At 50.2% G+C, this 22,855-nt stretch overlaps 1 protein-coding gene across 1 annotated transcript; it reads left to right on the top strand.

The window, feature by feature from the left end:
* The first annotated feature begins 553 nt into the window (after nucleotides 1-553).
* On the top strand, nucleotides 554-4,638 carry FGF19 (fibroblast growth factor 19). Its single transcript, XM_033861744.2, has 3 exons — nucleotides 554-801; nucleotides 1,216-1,319; nucleotides 4,150-4,638. The coding sequence occupies exons 1-3, from the start codon at nucleotides 561-563 to the stop codon at nucleotides 4,462-4,464; spliced, it is 660 nt and encodes a 219-aa protein (XP_033717635.2). The 5' UTR covers nucleotides 554-560; the 3' UTR covers nucleotides 4,465-4,638.
* The last annotated feature ends 18,217 nt before the right edge of the window (nucleotides 4,639-22,855 follow it).

Raw genomic sequence — 22,855 nt, 5'->3', positions numbered from 1 at the left:
CTGCTCCGCGCCCCTGCTAGCGCCCCGCGACCGGCGCATTCCCCGGGGAGCCCGTGGCCTGGGGGCTGGGCTCCGTTGTCTCCTTGATTTCTTTGCAGAACCAACGTCGCCCAGCCGAGAGCGACCTGGCCGCAGGCCTCGCCCCCGCGCCGCGGGTAGGAGCTCCCCCCAAGTCTCCGGCGAAGCCGGGCCTCCTCCTCCTCCAGATCTGGGCGGCCTGGGCGGGGTCACCCGGGCGGGGCCCAGGGAGAGGCTGAGTCGGGGGCGGGGTGTGAGTGGGTGTGTGTGGGGGGCGGAGGGCTGATGCAATCCCGATAAGAAATGCTCGGTGTCGCGGGTGAGACGCTCTATATAAGGTCGCAGGCCTCGAGCCGCCGCGCCGTCGGAGCTGGAGAGCCGAACGCCCAGGTGCCCGGTGCACACGGCTGCCTCCTGTCTCGAGGGCAGCGGCCACCCCGCCTCCGCACGCTCCGCTCCGCAGGCCCTCCCGGCTGCCGCCCAGCCTCCCGCACCCTCACCGCCCGCTCTGCGCCCAGAGCCCCGAGCCCGAGGGAGGTGCCATGCGGAGCGCTCCGAGCCGGTGCGCCGTGGCCCGCGCCCTGGTCCTGGCCGGCCTCTGGCTGGCTGCAGCCGGGCGCCCCCTAGCCTTCTCGGATGCCGGGCCGCACGTGCACTACGGCTGGGGCGAGTCCGTCCGCCTGCGGCACCTGTACACCGCGGGTCCCCAGGGCCTCTCCAGCTGCTTCCTGCGCATCCACTCAGACGGCGCCGTGGACTGCGCGCCGGTTCAGAGCGCGCACAGTGAGTGCCCGCCGGGTCCCCCACCCGTCACATCCTCCCTTCTTCCCTTTACCTCCTTCGGCTCCCGCGAGCTCCCCACTCCCGGGAACTCCAGGTCTTGGCACTCCGGCGTTCCACTCCCTCCCCGGACCCCCCGACAGCGGGAGGAGCTGGCGGAGGGGGGAATGGGTGCCTGGACCTACTGCACCCACGCGTTACCCTCCCCTTCCCCCCTTCGGCTCCTGCGGACCCCACCACCACTCCCGGGAACCCCAGGTCTTGGCACCTCGGCATTCTACTCCCTCCCCGGGCCCCCAGACATCGAGAGGAACTGGGGGAATGGGGGGGGCACGGGCCCGCGCACCCACCAACCATTTCCACGTGTTGTGGGCCCCGCGGGCTCCGGCTGCAGTTTTCTGCTGTCTTCCCGCCCAGGTTTGATGGAGATCAGGGCAGTCGCTCTGAGTACCGTGGCCATCAAGGGCGAACGCAGCGTCCTGTACCTCTGCATGGGCGCCGACGGCAAAATGCAAGGGCTGGTAGGTGTCTCCACCCGGCAGGACGCGCTGGGGCGCGGGCCTGCGGGCGAGGGGGGCGCGCTGGATCAGAGACAGGGTTTCCTTGCGTCCTCCGCCGGGGTCCCCATGGAGCTCGGAGGGGAAGGCTGCAAGGGCCGGACTAAGCTAATGTCCGACTTTCTAAATATGGAAGTTTATGGCCGGAGAATGCTTGAGACCCGCCTTTGCATTTCCACTTGAACCAAAAGCGGGTCCAGTCGGACTAAGGAAACCCATTTCTCGGCTCTTTGACGTTAAACGGGGAAAGCCCCCCTCGGGCCTTTTCCGATTCTGCCTGTGCCTGTGTGGTGCTCGGCCCCCCTCCCCCTCTCCCTGCGGTATTTTAAAAGAAGGGGGTGGGGAGGAAAGAAAGAAGGGTATATCCACAACTTGGGTTTTTTTTTTTTTAAGTCAACCTTCAAATAAGTCAGAAGAAAAACCGCACTTGGGATTGAAGAGTTTTTTTACATTGAATTTTTATCCACTAGAAAAACTGATTTTTGCAGCCGTGTTAGGGTAATATTGCAGTGGCCGTGCTCATCCTCTTGTCGGGCTCACCTGAACTGCAAAGGCTTTTTTGGGTGGCGGGGGGCAGGCTGGGAAGGCCCAGGTAACCACAGAGGTCTCAGGGCAGGAAGTGAGCAGATGCCGTGTCTCTGGTCGCCGGAACAAAGGCGGAGAGTTCAAAGGGAGCCCGCGCCCCCGGGCTCGCAGAGGAGGCTGTGTGAGGTCCCGGCCTGGCGCGGGGCCTCAATGCAGCCCCGCTGCGTCGGGGGCTGGGATGGAGGGGCAGGGGCCAGGGGGTAGGGAGGGGACCGCTCCTCAAGGGATGCCCCACCATCCAGAAAAGATGGGTGCAGATGCCCGCCTTTCCGCAGCGCAAATCTTTGTGTCCCCAAATTTTGTGGTTCTGGTGCCCTTTTATTGTTTATCCATAGATAAATGAACCTGCCTGTTGCAGGCTTTATGGCAGTCCTGCGTGAAAGGACAAGAATGGAGGCAAAGAAAGCTGATACCCAAAGCCACTCCAAACCCGCAGTTGCCACTTTTGTGACGTTTACTCATGGGGGTGGGGTGAGGGCGCCAGTGGAGGGAGCGCCGGCAGGGGCCGATGGGTCTAACCCACCATTCTAGTCCAAACTGGGGGGTGAGGGTCTCCTCACGTAAAAGCCTGTTCTGCCTCTGCATCCCGTGGTCACGATTTAGCAAAACTTGAGGATTTTTTTTTTTAAACAAATTCCACATTCTTCTAGAAACTCGAAATCATTTCATTTTCTCTATGGCAAATGAGATGCTAATTTCTCCCAAAGAACCAGCAGAGTGAAGTACCCGCTCCATTTGGTTTTAATTCCCTTGTTTCCCAATTTGCATTTCTCCGGCAGTCTGGTGGCCTTATCCCTGCACGGGTTGCTTCATGAGATGCAGGCCTTATCAGGGCCTTATCTAAGCACAGCGCTCACCCACCTGCAGTTCAGTGACCTTTGTAGGCTTGGGCAGAAATGAGACTGGGTGCCTCCCAGCGTAGTTTATGGCCCAGCCCTCCTGGCTCCCCGCCTTTGGCTGTCCTCTGTGTCCCCTGGACGTAATGAGCTTCTCCAGTTTGGGAGACGACTTGCTCATTCTCTGTTCTGGAACCAGAGACTGCTTTCCGGTCCTTCTGGCCACCCACGGGGTGGCGGCTTCTTCCTGGCCTGGGGGGAGGGGGCTGCCTTTATCTCCCCGATCCTGGCAGGCTGCCTGGAGGGCCCCAGCTACTGAATAAAGGAGCCAGAGGGGCTGAGGTTTCTCTTACCAGGGCACCAGACAAAAAGGCTCAGAACCGCAGTCATTTGGGCCTAAATGGGGAATAGGTTCTTTCATCTGGGCCCCGGATTGGATTACTCCTGATTCTTAATTAAAAGACTGATCCAAAAAGGATAACCTAGCTTAGCAATGTCTCCCAACGTGCCAGTGGAATACAAGGGACTTTTTCATGGCAATAATTACATAGTCAGTGTAAGGGGAAGGGAAGCATATGTGCCTATCGTGGCCGTGATTTTATGGGTGTTGCTCAGAACAAGACTAAGTTTAAACAGTGACATGAGTTAGTGAAAAATATAAAGGATCTATGTAAGGTATATATAGATATTGAGAATATACATAAAACACATGAAGTGTGTGTGGAGAGTTGAAGGTTACAAAGTATAAAGGTATATAAGGTACATATATATGTATAATATATGTTTAGTATATAGGTTTAATGTTATATTTAACATGTATTTAATATGATATAATTGATTAAATATTTACCTATTAATACAATGTGATGTATGTTTAATGAGTATATTAATATAACCAAAAGGTTTCTACTTCGTATATGTTATATAACCTTATACTGAATATACATAAGTACCTATATATTTATATATAAAGTATATGTTTAGTATATGTGTTTAGTGTTATATTAACACGCACTTAATATTATATAATTATATTTATATATTAATAAAAGTAATATGGTTAATGAGTATATTAATATAACACATGCTCTATACTTTATATAAGTATATATACATTATACTAGATACATATAAGCATATATATATAAAAAAATATGTGCTTTATACACCTTCATAGTTTATAAGCTTTATATAACCTTTAACTCTGTACACACACACACACACACACACGCGCGCGCGGGGCTCGTGGTGTGGACCCAAGTGGCGGTATGTAGCACACACGCTCACCTGGCTCTGGTCTCTCTACTGCTTCTGCCGGTGTCGCACCTGGTGGGCACCCACTGATGCTCACAAGCTGCCTCTTTGCTCTGCAGAGTCAGTACTCAGCTGAGGACTGTGCCTTTGAGGAGGAAATCCGTCCGGACGGCTACAACGTGTACTGGTCCAAGAAACACCACCTCCCGGTGTCCCTGAGCAGCGCCAGGCAGCGGCAGCTGTTCAAAGGCAGGGGTTTCCTGCCGCTGTCTCACTTCCTTCCCATGCTGTCCACCATCCCCACAGAGCCCGATGAAATCCAGGACCACTTGAAGCCCGATTTGTTTGCTTTGCCCCTGAAAACAGATAGCATGGACCCATTTGGGCTCGCCACCAAACTGGGAGTGGTGAAGAGTCCCAGCTTCTATAAGTAAGTAGAGGCTCTGTCCTCTTCCCACCCCCAGCTCCTGGAGACCAGGACCCAGGCCTGTGGTGCTTGCGGACTGGGTTTTCTACAAGTAGGATCCTGAGTCCAGGTTCTATTTAGCTTTAGGAAGAAACATTTAGAACTTGTACATAGACAAAAGTTTTACATTGGCTGTGCCAGTTTCTAGTGGATAGACTTGTATGATCATAAAATTGTAAGCCTTCCATCCTACCCGTCCAGCCGCTACCTACCCCAGCCCCCCAACCCTGCTGGACAAGTCACTGTGCTGCCCTGGTTCTGCTTGAATACCTCCTCTGGTGGGGAGCTCACTACCTTCGGCAGCGTTCTTATGCCAAGCTGGCATTCTCTGCAGTTCTCTCCCATCCTTTCTAGCAGGGGCAGCCAGAGGAAAAGCAGTCATTTTTAACTAATGTACAGGTGATCACCTTGGTGAAACCTCAGGTAAATTTGACTCTACTGCATGTGAAAATTGTTCCAGATCCCAACTCCAAGGAGGCCCACTGGCCCTCCCCAAGCCCCTCCGGCTGAGAAGTAACTGGGTGCAGGCCCTGCCCACCAGGCTTCAAGAGCAGGGAGAGCGCAGAGGCCCCCTCCAGCCTGGGTGTAAATCTTGAGAACTCCCTGCTATGGCTGGTTCTGGGATGGGTAATCTCCACGGGACCCCTTTGCAACCTGCCCAGGGCAGATAAGGCAGTCTACCCACCTCCTTCCCTGCCCCCTGAGGTGCCAGTCCGCCCGTCCCTGTCACAGCCGCTGGGGTTTCCAGGGGGTGGGATCTCTGGTTGTGTGGATTTCAGTTGAGGCCCCCTAGAGATGGAACCCCACTGCCCCCCGCCACTCCTCGCTCTCACCTCACTTTGGGGGCTGACTCCCTCCTTACGCGCTGGGATGTTGGCCTGAAAAGGGCAAAATGCTGTCTTCTGGCAGCCGCTTCCCTTTTTCCAGCCCGTGGTCCCTGGTGTGGGGTCATTCTGTGAATTGGGACTTGGCGGCCTCCCACCTTAGGTAAACCCAAACATTTCATCTCAAAGCCAGAAAAAGGAAGATCTGAAAGCGCCCCCCTCTCTCCAGTAACTTGTAAAAGCCGCATGGAGATCAGGTCCTTTCCCCAGCACTTGGTTTCCACTGTGATATTTATGAGTAATTTATTTTGTTTGATATGTACATCTCTTTATTTTCTTACTTTATTTATACCCCCGAATGGTATTTATGTATGTACACGAGGGTTTTTTTCTACATTAAAGCAGACTTTGTATCAAACATTGTTTGGAATATTTGTGGAACTGGGGTATTTGGGAGGAGGCCGGGGGAGGCGAGGAGGTACTTGCTGTGTGTTTGCTGTGTCTGGGACTCTGATATTTGGGGGCACGTGTTCCTGAATGTTCTAGGGTGATGAGCAGTATCCCCATCCTCTACTCAAAAACACATCAGGGGCTTCCCTGGTGGCGCAGTGGTTGAGAGTCCACCTGCCGATGCAGGGGACACGGGTTCGTGCCCCGGTCCGGGAAGATCCCACATGCCGCGGAGGGGCTGGGCCCGTGAGCCATGGCCGCTGAGCCTGCGCATCCGGAGCCTGTGCTCCGCAATGGGAGAAGCCACAGCAGTGAGAGGCCCGCGTACCGCAAAAAAAAAAAGAAAAAACACATCAGTAACCTCCCCTATCCCCCATCGTGACAACCAGAAATGTCCAAAGGTTGCTGCGTGTCCTTGGACAAAATCACCCCTTGATTGGGAACCACTGGCCTACACATACAGGATTTCTTTTGTCCAGTAACAAAGCAGGTGGTGATGTCTATTCACGGCCCAGCAATAACCCAGGCTGTTTTCTGTGACCCTCATGGTGTCTCTGTCATGTGGCTTTGTGGTCTCAGCATGACTGTGTGCCTTCAGCTGAAACTTTTGTCTGTTCTCCAGCCTGGGACAAGGACTCATGACTGCCTTGGCCTCTCATCTGCAAAGCCAAAGCTTTCTTAGACATTTCCAGCAGACTCCACTTACATCCCAGGGCCACCCCCAGCTACAGGGCAGGCTGGGAAAGCAGGTGTTAGGTGGGGCAGACTGCCATTCTGATCAAACGGGGTGGGGGGTTCTGTTAGCAAGGAAGAAGGGGGTGGGGGACGGTCTCCATGGGGCGGCTAATTCAGGACCTACCCCCTAAATGCAAGTACAGATACATGGGTTCGGCTGCTGAAATGTGCGTTAAAAGTCAAGACTGACGGGCTGCCAGGGGTTAGGGGTGGTGTGAATGTGAAGGTGGTGCTGGGACAGCTCTGTATCTCCCTGTCTCCCTGATGGTGTGGCCTCAAATCTACACGTGTGATAAAATGCCAGAAGGACGCTCACCTTTGACTGACCTCAATTCCCTGCTTTTGACGTAGCACCAAGGTTACTTAAGATGCAACCGTTGGGGGAAGCTGGGCAATGGGGACACGGGACCTCTTTGTACCGACTTTGCAGCTTATGGTGAATCTATAATTATTTCAAAAGAAAAAATAAAGCCCCGTCCTGCCAAGCAAAAACAACCTGTTCTCTGACAACATAAAAACCACACACGTTTGCTCTTCAAGCTGTCCGGGTCACAGATGCAGCATGGGTAAGTTTGAAGGCTGGGCAATGTTTGCTCTTCAAGCTGTCCGGGTCACAGATGCAGCATGGGTAAGTTTGAAGGCTGGGCAATGTTTGCTCTTCAAGCTGTCCGGGTCACAGATGCAGCATGGGTAAGTTTGAAGGCTGGGCCACAGACTGCTGGGGGACAGACGCTGGCTGTCCGTTCTTAGCTGAGCCTCAATTTCCTCATCTGTAAAATGGGCCGAGGGTGGGATGAGACTGGAGCTGCAGCACACTGCCTGGAGTGGGCAAGTGTCTTCTTCACTCGCTCAGCAGGGGATTACTGGGTGCTTAGGTGGGGCCCTTACGATGATTGAGATCATTGTTAAAGTCTATGAAAACCATTTCACCGGGCACCTCCCACCCCACCAGCAAGGGGGCCCCACCCTCTAAACCACCTTTCACACAGATGACACGCCCAAGGCGCTCAGAATTGACCCCTGCCTTTTGCACATCAAGAGGCCCCCTCACTGTTTAACGCCCCAGCCGTCCTGGGCAGGCAGAACTGCATGATGCTTGCTGACACAGCATCCTCTAGCCCTGTTTTACAGATGAGGAAGTGCAGGACCAGAGAGGGCAAGGCACTCACCCAAAGTTGCACAGCCCAGAGGCAGCCTGGCGGAAGGGCTATGGGGTCAGGCCAACGGAATCCTCAGGCCGTTAGTCTGCTGCGTGACCTTGAGTCAGTCCTGTAGCCTCTCTGAGTCTGCACCCTGGTGCGGACGGTGAGATGAACAATGTCTGCCTTGCAGAACTGTTGGGGAAATCCGATAAAATTTTGTCTGCAAGATCCCGTTACGTGGTGGGCTGCCAGCGACATCAGCCCTCACAAGGACTAGAACTCTCCACCCTGAACCATCATTTCCACTGGTTCTCAGATTTGGCTGTGCATGAAAAATGTCGTCTGCCATATCAGTAAACAAAGGATGTTGTGGCCATCAAGCCCTCAGACACTGCAGCCGCCTCCGCTGGACTGTGCACCCTAAGGGGATTCAGGATAGAGGAAAGCGGGATGCTGGCCCTAGATAGCTAAGGTGCGTATCAAAGGAATGATTTCAATCAGCCCAGACTCTTCCATCTCCCCGTACAGAGAAATGGCGCACTAAATTCATTAACTTGAGATGTCTGGTTTTTCTTTAAGTAACAGTAATATTTTGATGTCTGAGGCTTTGATGTGACTACCTGTTTTTTGTTTTTTGGGGTTTTTTTGGGGGGGGTGTTGGGAGCAGTCCCTCAAAGCTATCTGAGAGTCTCAAGTCCTCAGAAAGGCCGCGGAATAAAACATAATTCTCAACTTTAAGGTAGTGCATTTTTCAGTTGACGGGATGCCTATTGGAATCCCCTGGGGTATAACTAGACCGCCCCCCCCCGCCCCCAGCCCTGGAGATCTTCGTTTAATTGGAATGAGTGTGGCCTGGACATAGGGATTTTTTTTTTTTAATTGAAGTATAGTTGATTTACCATGTTGTGTTAATTTCTGCTGTACAGCAAAGTGGAATTTTTAAAATATTCTTTTCCGTTATGGTTTACCGTAGGATACTGAACATAGTTCCCTGTGCTATACAGTAGGACCTTGTTGTTTATCCATCCTGTATATAATAGCTTACATCTGCTAACCCCAAACTCCCACCCCACCCCTCCCCCAAACCCCTCCCCCTTGGCAACCACCAGACTGTTCTCATGGACAGAGGGATTTTTTAAAGCTCCCCTGTGGTTCTCCTCTGCAGCCCAGGTTGAGGACCACAGGGAAACAGGGAAAATGAAAAGCCTCCCTCCCTGGAACCTCCTCCCTACAGCATAGCTGGCAATGAGTAAATGCACAACCTTGTGAACTAATTCGCACTGGAGTGTTGATGGTTGATAGGTTTTCCCTCCAGGTCCCATTGTCACTTGACCTGGTGGCCAAAGAGTCATGATGACTGTGTCTATGGCTGATGTGGGCACTCTGGCAGGAGATAGGGAAGAATATTTTTTTGAGTCTGTCTCTTAGCATCCACCCACCTGTCCTACCTCCTAGGAAGGTAGCCTTGCCCTTTTGCTGTCTTTCCCTTCCTGCCTTAGATAGTGTTGTCAAATGTAGCAAATAAAATTCAGCGTGCCCAGATACATTTGAATCTCAGATAAGCAACGCTTTGGTTTTTTTAGTATAAGTATGTCCTGTGCAATATTTGAGACATACTAAAAAATTATTCATTGTTCATCTGAAATTCACATATGACTGGTGTCCTGTTTTTTATCTGGCAGCCCTTGCTTTCGCTCCACACCGTTGACATGGGGGTCAAATAAGGAGACAGGACCAGGGGCAGAAAATGGCTCATTTGGACAAGTCTGTCCAGTGGTCAGAGCCCAGAAGCAGAATTCGAAAGACCCCAGGGGCAGGGAAGCCTTGGGAGAATCCCATTCTTTCTTTGGGTTGGTTCCTGTCTGTAAAGTGAGAATCCTTACACCCCCTCAAGGGCTGTGGCACGCTAAGTGTGGGCCCAGACACAGCTCAGCGTCTCTGTGAGTCTCTGTCTCTGTTTCCAGGCGCGTCTCTGTACGTCTCTGTCTCAGTTTCCAGGCACTTTCCTGTTCGTGATGACAAGACGGTCCCCAGCAGCTTCAGGTTCTCTTCTGTCCTCCTGCAGCCTCGGCAGGGGTGACACACAATTCTCTCCTACCAACAGCTCCAGCAGGAGTCCCAGAATCAGGTCTGGCGGGCCCTTATCATGTCCCATCTTCATCCCGCACCAGGTCTCCACAGCCGGGGCCAGGATGCTCTGACTGGTCAGCTCCATGTCACTTCCTCCATCACCTGGAAGAGTCAGCCCCGAAAAGCTCTGGGATGGAGGGGGGTTGGTTCCCTAGGGGAAAACCCAGGGGGAGAAGAATTCCCTCTAAATGCCTACATTCACCATTTAGGGCTAGATTGGGTGAGCTTCCCTCTTCTGGATCAGGACGTGCCACCTAGAAAGGATCCAAAAGACAGGGAGGTCTAAGGGGTGGGTGAGTACAGGGCCACCCAGGATGCAGAAACCGCTCACCCAGTTCGTTACAGAGGACAGGACAACCTACCTGCGCTATCAGACTGCCCTCCCCCACTATCAAGGCACCAGAAAGGAGGCTCAACTCCGGGAATGGGGAGGGGAGGTGTATCTTTTGCAAGTGGGGGGAGAGACAAAGACAGAGAAAGGTGGAGAGAAACCGAGAAGGGGAGGGAGAGGTGGGGGAGGGGAGAGAGAGAGGGGAGGGAGGGGGACTGGGGGACAGAGAGTTTTCTTAGCGGCTGTGCTCTGGGTGTCCCAACACACACACACAGGTCCTCACTGCCTACTGATACCAGACCCTTAACACTCTGAGTGGAGGGGAGGAACCTTCCTTTGACTTCCATCTTTTGCTCCCCCACCCACTTTCCAAGTAAAATCGTCTTAAGCCTTCCCTCCGCAAACGTTGAGTCCCACGTCAGATGTTACTGTTTTTGATTCACCAAACAGGATCTTAAAAAACGCATGATAAAGTTAGTCTCGTGTATTTAGCCCTGGTGTGACCAGTCCGACGCGCTTTCCTCTCTGAAGTTCCAAGCCGTCTTCTAATTTCTTTCTCTTCCTTCAGCCATTCTTCATTGGCAGGGTTGCTGTCAACAAATTCTCTTAGTTTTCCTTCCTCTGAGAATGTCTATTTCTCCGTCATTGTGGAGCCACCTGGTCTGTGAAATTCTGTTATAGGGCAGCCCTGCTACACTAAGGCAGAACTCAATCTTTCCTCTTCCTTCCTTCCTTCCTTCCATCTGTCCATCCATCCATCCATCCATCCAAACTTCCTTCCCTCCTTCCTTCCATCCCCCCTCTTAACTTCCTTAATAACTTTAAGTTTCTTGCTTGCTTTCTCTTCCTCCCATCTACAGTTTAAGGCAAATGTCACCAACTGCCGTCCTTCCCAGAGGCTTATGTGTGCAGGGACACCTCTGAAAGGAAGTGCAGGGAGCACATAACTGTAGGATATGTATATCCTGTACATATATCTGTGTGTGTTACGGACTGAATTGCATTCCCCCAAATCAGATGTTGACACCCTAACCCCCAGTATATCTCAGAATGTGACTGTATTTGGGCATAGCGTCTTTCAAGAGGTGAATCCAGTTAAAATGAGGTCATTAGGGTGGGTCCTTCGTCCAACATGACTGGTGTCCTTAAAAGAAGAGGAAGAGACATGAAGGGCGTTTGTGCACACAGAGAAAATGCCACACGCGGAAATGGGAGACGTCGCCTGCCAGCCACGGAGAGAGCCCTCAGGAGGAACCAAACCTCGGACCTGAAGCCTCCAGAACCGAGACAACTGGTTTCTGTTGTTTAAGCCTCCCAACGGGGGCTTTTAAAATTTTTATTGAAACATAGTTGATTTACAATGTTGTGCTAGTTCCAGGCGTACAGCAAAGTGATTCAGTTATACATACGTATATAGCTATCTGTTCATTTTTAGATTCTTTTCCATTATAGGTTATTACAAGACGTTGAGTATAGTTCCCTGTGCTACACAGTAGGTCCTTGTTGTTCACCTGTTTTATATATAATAGTCTGTGTATGTTAATCCCGAACTCCTAATTAATCCTCCCTTTCCCCTCTGGTAATCATAAGTTTGTTTTCTATGTCTGTGAGACTATTTCTGGTTTGTAAAGTTCATTTGTATCATATTTTAGATTCCAGATATAAGTGATATCATATGGTATTTGGTTTTTTCTTTCTGACTTACTTTGCTTAGTATGAAAATCTCTAGGTCCACCCATGTTGCTGCAAATGGCATGATTTCATTTTTTTATGGCCGAATATAAAATATTCCATCATTATGTATATATCACATCTTTATCCACTCATCTGTCGATGGACACTTAGATTGCGTCCATGTCCTGGCTATTGTGAATAGCGCTGCTGTGAACATTGGGGTGCATGGATCTTTTCAAATTAGAGTTTTCTCCAGTTATATGCCCAGGAGGGGGATCGCTGGGATCATTTTATTATGGCATACTTAGCAAACTAATAAATATCTCCACATATGTTGCTGAGAATGAAGTCCAGATGAGAGAAGTTAACCTGGACTCAGCCCATTTTCTTAGTACCTAAGCCCCATGAGGCAGGTTTTAATGTTCATTTCCCGCTGTACCCACAGCCCCAGGACACCCACAGACTCACTGATATGATGTCAGCCTGCATCACTCACAGAACCGCAGGCTATGGACCAGGAGCTCCTGGGGAGGCAGGATCCGGGTCTCACCCAGCATCTTGCGTCCTGGAGGCACTTGTTCGTGGGTGATGGAGGGAAAACCTAGGTGAGGAGGGGTCCTTTTGGCCAAAGGAAGAAGTATAACTTGGAGGGTGAGTCACGGGGTGGGGGGGCGCGATTCAGAGCCCTGGGGTCCTGCAGGTCCCTGGGAAGCTCCATCTGCCTTGGGGTGCAGAAGAGAATGCGGGGGACATCATTGCAGGAGTGCTGTCCATCAAACACGTACCCCCTCCAGGCCAGGTGGGTGGGGGGCTGATGGACAACTGGGGGAGTGGGGAGCCTGGAGAGGAGTCCTCACTGGCCGCAGCTATGACACCAGCAGCAGAGCTTGGTCCTTTCTGGGCCTCCACCTTCCCACCTGTAAAATGGGGGATCAGACTTGGGTCCCTGGATTCCACATGAGATTCCTTTTAAAAAGGTGTGTATTTAACTACACTAATAAAGATGCATGAGTTATTCTTGTGAAAAAGCAAATTCTATGGGCAAAGAAGAAGTCTATCTTCCTCCCCAGTCCCCCCACCCTGGCTCACTCTCCCACCCATCCAGGGCTGTGTGCATTGCTACATCCGTTGTTGGTACCACCGTGGTCCCAAGCCCTGTAATCCCCTGCCGCACTGCTCTCCTCTCCCTGCCCTCACCTGCCCCCTCTCTCCATCCCACTCCATCCCTCTACCAGCCTCTCTGGCCTCCTGACGGCTCCTCCAACCTGACCGCTCACCCTTAGGCTCTGCCTGGAGTGGCTGCGCCCTCTCACTTTATTGCAGACCTTCCTGACCATGACAACTAAACTAGCCTGCTTCGTCCTACACAGGATTCCGTCCTACGCGTGGACCGCTCTCAGCACCGTGGGCTGTGGAGGCACACGGATGCTGAGATGCTTTCCTCTTACCAGCAGTGCTCTAGAAACATCCTTGAACATGTCTCTCCGTGCTCATCAGCAAGCCTTTTCCAGGGTGCTGTGTTCATGTCCTAGAGCTGCCGTAACAAATGACCACAAGCCGGGAGACTAAAACAATACAGATTTGTCCTCTCCCAGTTCTGGAGGCCAGAGGTCTAAGATCAAGGTGCCGGCAGGGCCCCCCTTCCTCCTGAGCTCTGGGGGAGGATCCTTCTTGCTTCTTCCAGCTTCTGGGGGCTTCAGGTGTCCCTGGGCTTGTGGTCACATCCCTCCAGCCTCTGCCTCATCTTCTCCTCTGTGTGTCTCCTCTTCTGTGTCACAATATAGCACTTGTCATTGCATTTAGGGCCATGTGGGTAATCCAGGGCGTTCTCACCTCAAGATTCTTGTATCTGCAATGACACTTTTTCCAACTAAGGTCACATTCACAAGTTCTGGGGTTAGCACTTAAACATATCTTCTTGGGGCCATCATTCAACCCACGACGGATGGACAGACACACATGGAATTGCATGAAAGGGCATGCACGTTACAAACATTTCCAGCGGCTGCCGGACTGCATTCTCAATGTATCTACCCAGGGGCAATTTTAACACACACTTGGGCACAGACTCATCAGCACCTCCGACCTCAATTTACTTTAGGGGAGACTGAGAACGGGTGGTGACGGTGCCACACCCACAGCGGGGCAGACACCAGCCAGCCCGGGCTTCCCCAAACACGAGGGCTGGTGGTGGTCACCTCTTTGTCAGCTGTTCTGCCCACAGCCCCTGGGCCCCAGGTGGAGTGACTGCTGCTGAAGCTGGACCCCAACACCAGCCCCCCATGAGGCGTCTGAGACCTCGGCGGGTAGCTGGGCCCAGACTCAAGCCGCCTGTAGGGGCAAAGCTCCAGGGCATGGGTGCTCCCCTGGGGGACCTGGAAGGTGGGGCTCCGTAACCCCGCTTCTCCCATCAGAACTGGGTAACCTGTCACTTGGCCCACATTTTCTCCCATATGTGATCTGAGGGCTCCGAGCCGACAGGGGCGGTGGACCCAGGGTCCCTGATCAGTCCCTGGTGGGGGATGCGTAGGCAGGGGCTGAGTCGGGGTGTAACAGAGGTGTCTACCCGGGGAACAGGCTGTGACATTTGCCTCTTAGAAGCCGCGTACCCTTCCAGAGCCTCTGTGAGTTATGCTGATAAAGTCCATCTCCAAGGCTGCTTTTAAGAATGACAGTGATGGGCTTCCCTGGTGGCGCAGTGGTTGAGAGTCAGCCTGCCGATGCAGGGGACGCGGGTTCGTGCCCCGGTCCGGGAGGATTCCACATGCCGCGGAGCGGCTGGGCCCGTGAGCCATGGCCGCTGAGCTCCGCAGTGGGAGGGGCCACAGCAGTGAGAGGCCCGCGTACCGCAAAAAAAAAAAAAAAAAAAAAAGAATGACGGTGATGACCTACGAAGAGGCTCTGACACACAGTGGGTCCTTATCGTTGTTATGGTGTCCCGGCTGGGGAAATGTAAGCTCCGGAGAAGAATGTTCCAGAACTCGTAGGAGGGCAGAGAGGAGGGGGTGCCTGAGCCCTGGTTGCGGGGCGGCGGCGGCCCGAGTGGGGCGGGAGCTGGTCCGAAGCGCAATGGCGCCCCCCGGTGGCGGGTGTGCGAATTGCCCCGCGCGGGCTCGAGACCTGGAGGAGCGTGTTCGGGGCTCCCGTGCGCCCATCCTCTGTCTCATCCTGTGGTTGGTTGATCAGCCGCCGCCCGCCCATCTCTTTCGCAGACAACCCCCGTGGGAGGCGGGAGAACCTCGGATCGTGGACCCGGGGAGAGTGCGAAAGGAGAGGAAGGCTCCATCCCTTCTGCAGCCCGACATTTTAAACGTATTATATTTATAATATTTATGAATTTATTCTATTGCCCGCGTGCCAGATACTCATCTTCTTATCAACCTGCGAGGTGGGTATCAGTATTCCTCCCATTTTACAGATGGGCAAACTGAGGCATGGCCAGGGGAATTCCACTAATGCCCAGTGGGTGAGACCGCATTTCAGATGCCGCAAAAGCTGGTTTCCTGGACCAGAACCAGCCACCAAGCAACGGAGGGAAGGGAAGGCTGTTGAGGGGACTGCCCACCTTTTGTTGCCCAAGACCGCACTCTGGGCCTGACTGGGGTTCTTCCGGATGCCGCCCTCCAGCTGGGGAGGAATGGGGGGCGGTGCGTGGAGGGGGAAGGGCTGCTGGCACAGTAGAGGAAAAGTCCAGAGAGGGGTCCCCAGCCAGGGGGGACCACAGCCCTTGGAGGCAGACACTGGAGGCTCAGAGCTGAGGCCCCTTTGAAGAAAGGAAGGGGTGTCAGCCCTGTGGAGACCTTCGAGAGCCTCCACAGGGGTGTCATGTATCTTTTTCTTTTTTTTGAATTTTATTTATTTTTTATACAGCAGGTTCTTATTAGTTATCTATTTTATACATATTAGTGTATATATGTCAATCCCAATCTCCCAATTCACCCCCCCTTCCCCCCTTGGTGTCCATACGTTTGTTCTCTACATCTGTGTCTCTATTTCTGCCCTGCAAACCGGTTCATCTGTACCATTTTTCTAGGTTCCACATATATGCATTAATATACGATATTTGTTTTTCTCTTTCTGACTTATTTCACTCTGTATGACAATCTCTAGATCCATCCACGTCTCTACAAATGAGGGGGTGGTCATGAGTCTTACACGCCCCCTACGCTAGGGGACGGAGCAGAGCTGGCTTGTGCCTTCGCCCATCACGTGGCCTCGGCAGGACCTCTCGCTCTCTGGAAGACCATGCCAGGCCTGGACCGGTCATGGCTTGGTCTGGGGCTCTACTTCCTCAGCCACAGGTGTGGTATAGCTCTGAAGGGCTGGCTCCCATCCTGGTAAAAGACCTTTGAGCTCTGATAAAGAAAACCCTTTCTCTCTTTCGGGATGACCCTGCAGGCCATGGACAAACACAGCCATGGTGGCCTCTGGCCCCTCCACCCTCCAAAGCTGGGGGCGGGGGGTTACCTCTCAGCCGCCCGCGTCCTCTCACTTATTTATTCAACAGCCATCTGTTGGGCATCTACTCTGTACTAGACCCTGTGCAAAGTAAGCTCTGCAGTTTTGGTATCTGCTAACACCCAAACATTCATATTGTCTTTTCAAACTTTACTTACTTTGAACATCACGGTTTCGGAGAAACCGCTGCCTGGCCCATACTGGAGTCTGCGTAAGTGGGTTTCTTTGTTTGCGCAGCCCAGCCTAGCCCAGCCTGACTAACGCAAGGGTTAAGAGTGGAAAGTAAGTCTCCTCTTAGACTTCCGCGCCCCCCTCGCTGGAGGGCTTGTTGCCGCATCTTTGTGCTACTTGCCTCAAATCTCTCTGCTTCTCTATCAGCATGTGACTCCCCGGAGACTGGCCCGGGGTTTAAGGAGGCAGGGAGTCTGGCCCTGCCTGCTCGGAGGACTCTCCTTTCAAGAAAGGAAGTGGCGGCCACCACTGTTTCTCCTTCTTGCATTGGGAAGCGATGGCTCTGTCCCTGTGGATCCTAGAGCCGAGCCAGAAAGATGGGTGATTAGGAGCTGGGGGGCTGGGGTCACACAGTATGGCCCGCATCTCAGAGCTTGTCCTGCACAGCACTGGCCTATGCCATTCAGCCACCCAGGGGTCCCTGCTCCCTGCCCTGCGCAGAGGCTCACCCCTGCTGGCCAGGGCCCTTCTGTAGCAAGAGGGTGTTCAGAGGACCCCTGCTCATGGGCACTGGTCACAGCTCAGGCCCCCACCCCTACCCCAGGTCTTCTGCTTTGTGGCTGCTGAGGGTTCCTGGGGAGGCAGGTGGAAAATGGCCCTTGCAGGCAGGCTCCAGAGCGCCTCCTGCAGGGAAGGAGCAGAAGAGAATCCAACAGAAAGCCTGCAAGGGACTCAACCCTTGGATTCTCTGCCCCCTGCCCCAGGGGGTCAAACTTGGATGAAAGCCTGAAGCACTCCTCTTTTTCCAGCTGTGTTTTCACTTATGTATGATGGATAGAGAACAAGACGCAGGTTTGTTTCCTGGAAGTGAGTTGTCATTTAATGACTTCCTTTTAAGAAACTGAAATCCTTTTTTTCCCTTGATTATGAAAAGCGATATTACTCTGTGATAAAAAAAAAAACCTCATAAAAAATATAAAGGAGAAAATAAAGATTATTTATAACCTCATCAATCCTATCCCCCAGAGAGGGGCTCTGTAACTCTAGGACTTGGATAGAGTTAATCTACACTAGGAAAGGGACCCTGTTCCTGCAGATTATTATTATTTTTTAAAGTAGTTCTTAATTTATTTTCTTTACTTATTTTTTGCCCCGGCGAGGCATGCAGGATCTTAGTTCTCCGATCAGGGATCCAACCTGTGCCCCCTGCAGTGGAAGTACAGAGTCCTAACCACTGGACCACCAGGGAAGTCCCTCCTGCAGATTAGTTTTGAACGTATAATAAAACCAGTCAGTATGCTTGCAGGGGACTTCCCTGGTGGCGCAGTGGTTAAGAATCTGTCTGCCAATGGTTCTCTTTTTTTTTAAATTAATTAATCTATTTATTTTTGGCTGTGTTGGGTCTTCGTTTCTGTGCGAGGGCTTTCTCTAGTTGCGGCGAGCGGGGGCCACTCTTCATCGCGGTGCACGGGCCTCTCACTAACGCGGCCTCTCTTATTGCGGAGCACAGGCTCCAGACGCGCAGGCTCAGTAGTTGTGGCTCACGGGCCTAGTTGCTCCGCGGCATGTGGGATCTTCCCAGACCAGGGCTCGAACCCGTGTCCCCTGCATTGGCAGACGGATTCTCAACCACTGAGCCACCAGGGAAGCCCCACCGCCCCACCCAGTTCTCTTTGAACTTGAACAAGTATATGCAAATATTTCTATTTTTTAAAAAAATGTATTGAAGTATAGTTGATTTACAATATTGTGTTAATTTCTTCTGTACAGCAAAGTGACTCAGTTATACATATATATATTTTTCATATTCTTCTCCATTAAAAACATTTCTATTTTTTAAAAATTAATTAATTACTTTTGGGCTGTGTTGGGTCCAAATTAACACAATATTGTAAATCAACTATACTTCAATAAAATATTTTTAAAAATAGAAACGTTTGCATATTCTTGTTCAAGTTCAAAGAGACCCAGGTGGATATAACTAAAATGAAAAACAAACTTCATCAAAGCTTATTGGAAAGTGCTGACTTACTGGAATTGATTTTTTAAAATTTTATATTCACATAAAATACTAGGCAGCCTCCAAAACTAACCAAACAAAAATTGATTTATAGCTGTACAGTGGTTAACCTGGAAACACATCCATTTTATTAGGACAAAAAAAGCAAGTTTAAAAAAAAATGCGTCATTTGCTCCTATGTTGGTTGAAGAAGAAACCTGCAAGCATATTTTTTTTAATATAAATTTATTTATTTATTTTTGACTGTGTTGGGTCTTCGTTGCTGTGCGCGGGCTTTCTCTAGTTTCGGTGAGCGGGGGCTACTCTTCGTTGCGGTGTGCGGGCTTCTCATTGCGATGGCTTCTCTTGTTGCAGAGCACGGGCTCTAGGCGCACAGGCTTCAGTAGCTGTGGTGCGTGGGCTCAGTAGTTGTGGCTCGTGGGATCTAGAGCTCAGACTCAGTAGTTGTGGCGCACGGGCTTAGTTGCACCGCGGCATGTGGGATCTTCCGGGACCAGGGCTCGAACCCGTGTCCCCTGCATTGGCAGGCGGATTCTTAACCACTGTGCCACCAGGGAAGCCCAAAACATTTCTATTTTTTAAAGTGTGTTTTATTTGTTAATATGGTAGATCCCTGGGAGTTGGTTATACCATCTCCTTTATATCTTTTGTTATAAATTAAGTATTTAATATTAGTGTTTTGAAACCACTAGAATAAGTGCAGTCAAGGCAGCTTTTGGAGGGAACTAAAAATGGAAGCTTAGAAAGCTCTATACCTTTGAAAACCTTTTTAGATAGTCTTCATTGAACCCATCCAAATCATTTCTTATTCCATTCAATTAGGTGGAGAAATTTCAGTTCCTAAGATAAACACAAGGAAATATCACAACGTTTTCTCAAAAACTAACATAACAAGGAGAGAGTTTAATTCAGATTTTTCCTGCCTACTTTTTATTTATTATTATTATTATTATTTTTGCGGTACGCAGGCCTCTCACTGCTGTGGCCTCTCCCTTTGCGGAGCACAGGCTCCGGACGCGGACGCGCAGGCTCAGCGGCCATGGCTCACGGGCCCAGCCGCTCTGCGGCATGTGGGATCTTCCCAGACCGGGGCACGAACCCGCGTCCCCTGCATCGGCAGGCGTACTCTCAACCACTGCGCCACCAGGCAAGCCCTGTTTGCTTTCTTGTTTTGCTCTTTTTCCTACATCCCAAATGTCTTGTGATTTCATTTGCTTACGGAAAAAAAAAAAAAAAAGCTAAAAATGAAAAGACATTTAAAGGACAAATAATACAAAGTCTATTTCATTTCATCTTCCCAAAATATATTTTTTGAACGCTTTTATTCTTATAGAAGTCACTCGTGTTCACTGTGCGAACATGGAGTACTTAGAAAAGAATAAAAGGAAATTTAAAAATTACCGTAATTCCAAAATCTAGATATAATCACCGTTAACATTTTGGTGTGCTTACTTTAGTCTTTTTAAAAGCATAATTGTTTAATGTCGATGGAATTGGAGTATATGTAGAGTTTTTCCTTTTTTTCCCCTTTTGTTTCTATTTTTTAAGTTTAATTTTTTTATTGAAGTATCGTTGATTTACAGTATCGTGTTAGTTTCAGGGGTAGGGTTTTTTTCTCTTTCCTTAAACATCACGAGCATTCTCTGTGACATTACTCTTGTTTCAAATATTATTTTTGGTGGTTGCTTAAGAGTCTTCCGTGTGAATATCCTACCATATACGTATCATCATCCTCCCTTTTGTCATCATAAGCTGGTTTCTCTTTCTGGCTTTTACAGATCATGCTATCATGCTGCAATGGACAGCGTTGTACAAAAAATGTTCACTTTTCTCTGTTTATTTCCTTGAGCTGAAGTTCTAGAAGTGAAATTAGTAGGTGGAAGGGTAAAAAACATTTTAAATGCCCTTCCTATCTTTTCAAACTACTGGACCAAAAGGTAGCTTTAACTTAGTCATCCATGGGCATTGAGAGTATCTTCATTCTAAAAAAGATGATTTTTTTTTTTTTTACAATTTTAAGAAGGTAAAAAATTCAACTTTTTCTTTTGATTCTCATTCTTTTACTACTAGTAAGTCTGTCTTTGCTATACTTTTGTTTGCCAGTCAGCTGTTGTTCTTTTCTGTGAATTATATATTCAAGTCCTTGGCCCATTTTTTCCCGTTAAGATGCATTTATTTCTTATGCATTTGAATAAGTTCTTTATAAACCAGAAATATTATTCCTTTAGTTATAAAATTTATGACCAATATATCCCCAGATTGTTCTTTAGTTTTTAATTTTGTTCATTACCACATTTGCGTTGGTTTTTCCTTCGTGATGTCCTCCGTGGCTTTTCATGTGTTAAAAATGCATCTCCAGGGACTTCCCTGGTGGAGCAGTGGATAAGGCTCCGTGCCCCCAATGTAGGGGGCCCAGGTTTGGTCCCTGGTCAGGGAACTAGATCCCACATGCCTGCCACAACTAAGGAGCCCACCTGCTGCAACTAAGACCCGGCACAACCAAATAAATAAATAAATATTTTTTAAAAAATGCATCTCCACGCTTACCTGAATGTTCCATCTAAATTTTTAAATGTCTTTTTAAAAAAGTCTTTAATTCATTTGGAACTATTTTGATGAATGGTATGAGATATAAATGGAACTTGACTTTTCCCAAACCACAAATTTTCCCATTTTAGCGATTGATGCATATCCCCTTTCCTCATTCATTTGTGGTGCTTTTTATCATGTGGAGAGGTTTCACATTTCCTAGAGTCTCCTTCCAGGCCATTCCATCTTTATTTCATTCATCTGTCTGTTCTTGAACCAACATGCTACAATGTTTTCATGGAGACTTCTATCTTTTCAAACCTGGTACGGCAAGTCCTCCATATCATTCTCTCTTTCAAAAACATCTTAGTTATTCTTATCAATTTATTCATCCAGATGAAATTTAGAATTTGACACATTCTCCCCAGATCATGTGGAAACTGATTGGTATTGCATTTCTTCCCATCCAGGGGGGTGGCATAGCTGTAGTTTTCTTTGTATAGGTCCTGCTCAAATCTTGTTATTTCTAAGAAGTTTACTGTGACCTTGGTATAGTGGATTTCCCCAGTCATCCCTGCTCAGGCTACTACCAATTAGTGTTAGAATAATAGAAAGCAAGTGATTTTTTTTTGGCGATTCTCCATGTATATAGCTACTTGCTGAACTCTATTACGAATTCTGAGAGTGTCTTAAATGCTTATTCGGGGATTTCTAGATGGACCATCACACCTACAAATAACAGTAGTTTGTTGGTTTTTTTTTTTTTTTTTGATAGACTTTTTGCTCAATTTTATCGTGTTGGTTAGATCTCCTAAATGTGTTCAATGGGCACGTGATAAAGGCGCTCTCGTTTTACTCCCGATTTTAATGGGAATTCTTTTGGTATTTCATATCTATGTTCTATTGTGCCTGGTAGTTTGAAGTACCTTTCAAAAATCGTGTTCAGGAAGTATCTGTCATGGCAATGACAAATGGTCAATGACAAGCTAGAAGCTATTTTTTCAAGAGGCAGGGATGCCTCCAGCTGGAGTGAGGGCACAGGTGGCTCTTAATCATGAACCCTTCTGTGCCGATTCTTGACTCGCTACGTGAATTATGAATTACTCTGCTTTTGCTTTACAATCAAACAACTGCAAGAATAAAAACACAAAAACTTTTATTTCCAGTTTTCAAAAAACTATAGAGTTTCAATCAAGTTTCAACATGTATAATGCCTTTCCCAGCGAGTGTTAAGACGACCAGGCTGTTTCCCTGTCACCTGCTGCCGTTTCACTTTCCCTGGGGTCGGATCAGCCCTGCGTTTCTTGGACAAAGGCCTGCAGTCCCTGGATTACTGTTAACATGGATTTAATGGCATTGCAGGCGGGGTCTCAAGTCTGACGTCGTCCCGGAGGGTGGCCCCTGGCTTTGGGTCGGGGTCGGTGGGCGACCGGGCCACTCTCCTCTGGGTCGTGCCTCCACCCCGGGAATTGCCCTTCCTGGAACTTTTCCCCCCAAAACCCCACTGGCAGAGCCTCCGGAGGCGCTGGTTCTTTGGTAACTTTTCCATTTTTTTCCCCTGATTCCTTCCAAGCCGCTTTTGGCAGTTCGGTTGCATCTGCCTGGTTTCTTGACGGTGAGGTCACGGGTCACCCCCCCACCCCCAGCCCCCACCCCCGCAGCCAGGTGGACGCTCCAGGCGGGTAGCAGCTGACCCCTGGCGGTAGCCGCGGAGCGAGGCGAAGAGGCGTCGGGGCGGGGCCGCGTCCCGACCCAGCCCCGCCCAGCGCCGCCGCCGCGCACGCGGCTTGGCCCCGCGCCGGCGCGTGCTGAGCCCTCCCGCGTGCCGTCCTTACCCGGCCTGCGCCGCGCGGCCGCCCCCGGAAGTGGACTTCGCCTCCTCAGAAGCGGTGCGT

The sequence above is a fragment of the Tursiops truncatus genome, chromosome 8 (genome assembly GCF_011762595.2).
Source record: "Tursiops truncatus isolate mTurTru1 chromosome 8, mTurTru1.mat.Y, whole genome shotgun sequence".
Classification (NCBI taxonomy): domain Eukaryota; kingdom Metazoa; phylum Chordata; class Mammalia; order Artiodactyla; family Delphinidae; genus Tursiops; species Tursiops truncatus.
This window is presented reverse-complemented; position numbering and strand designations above follow the sequence as displayed.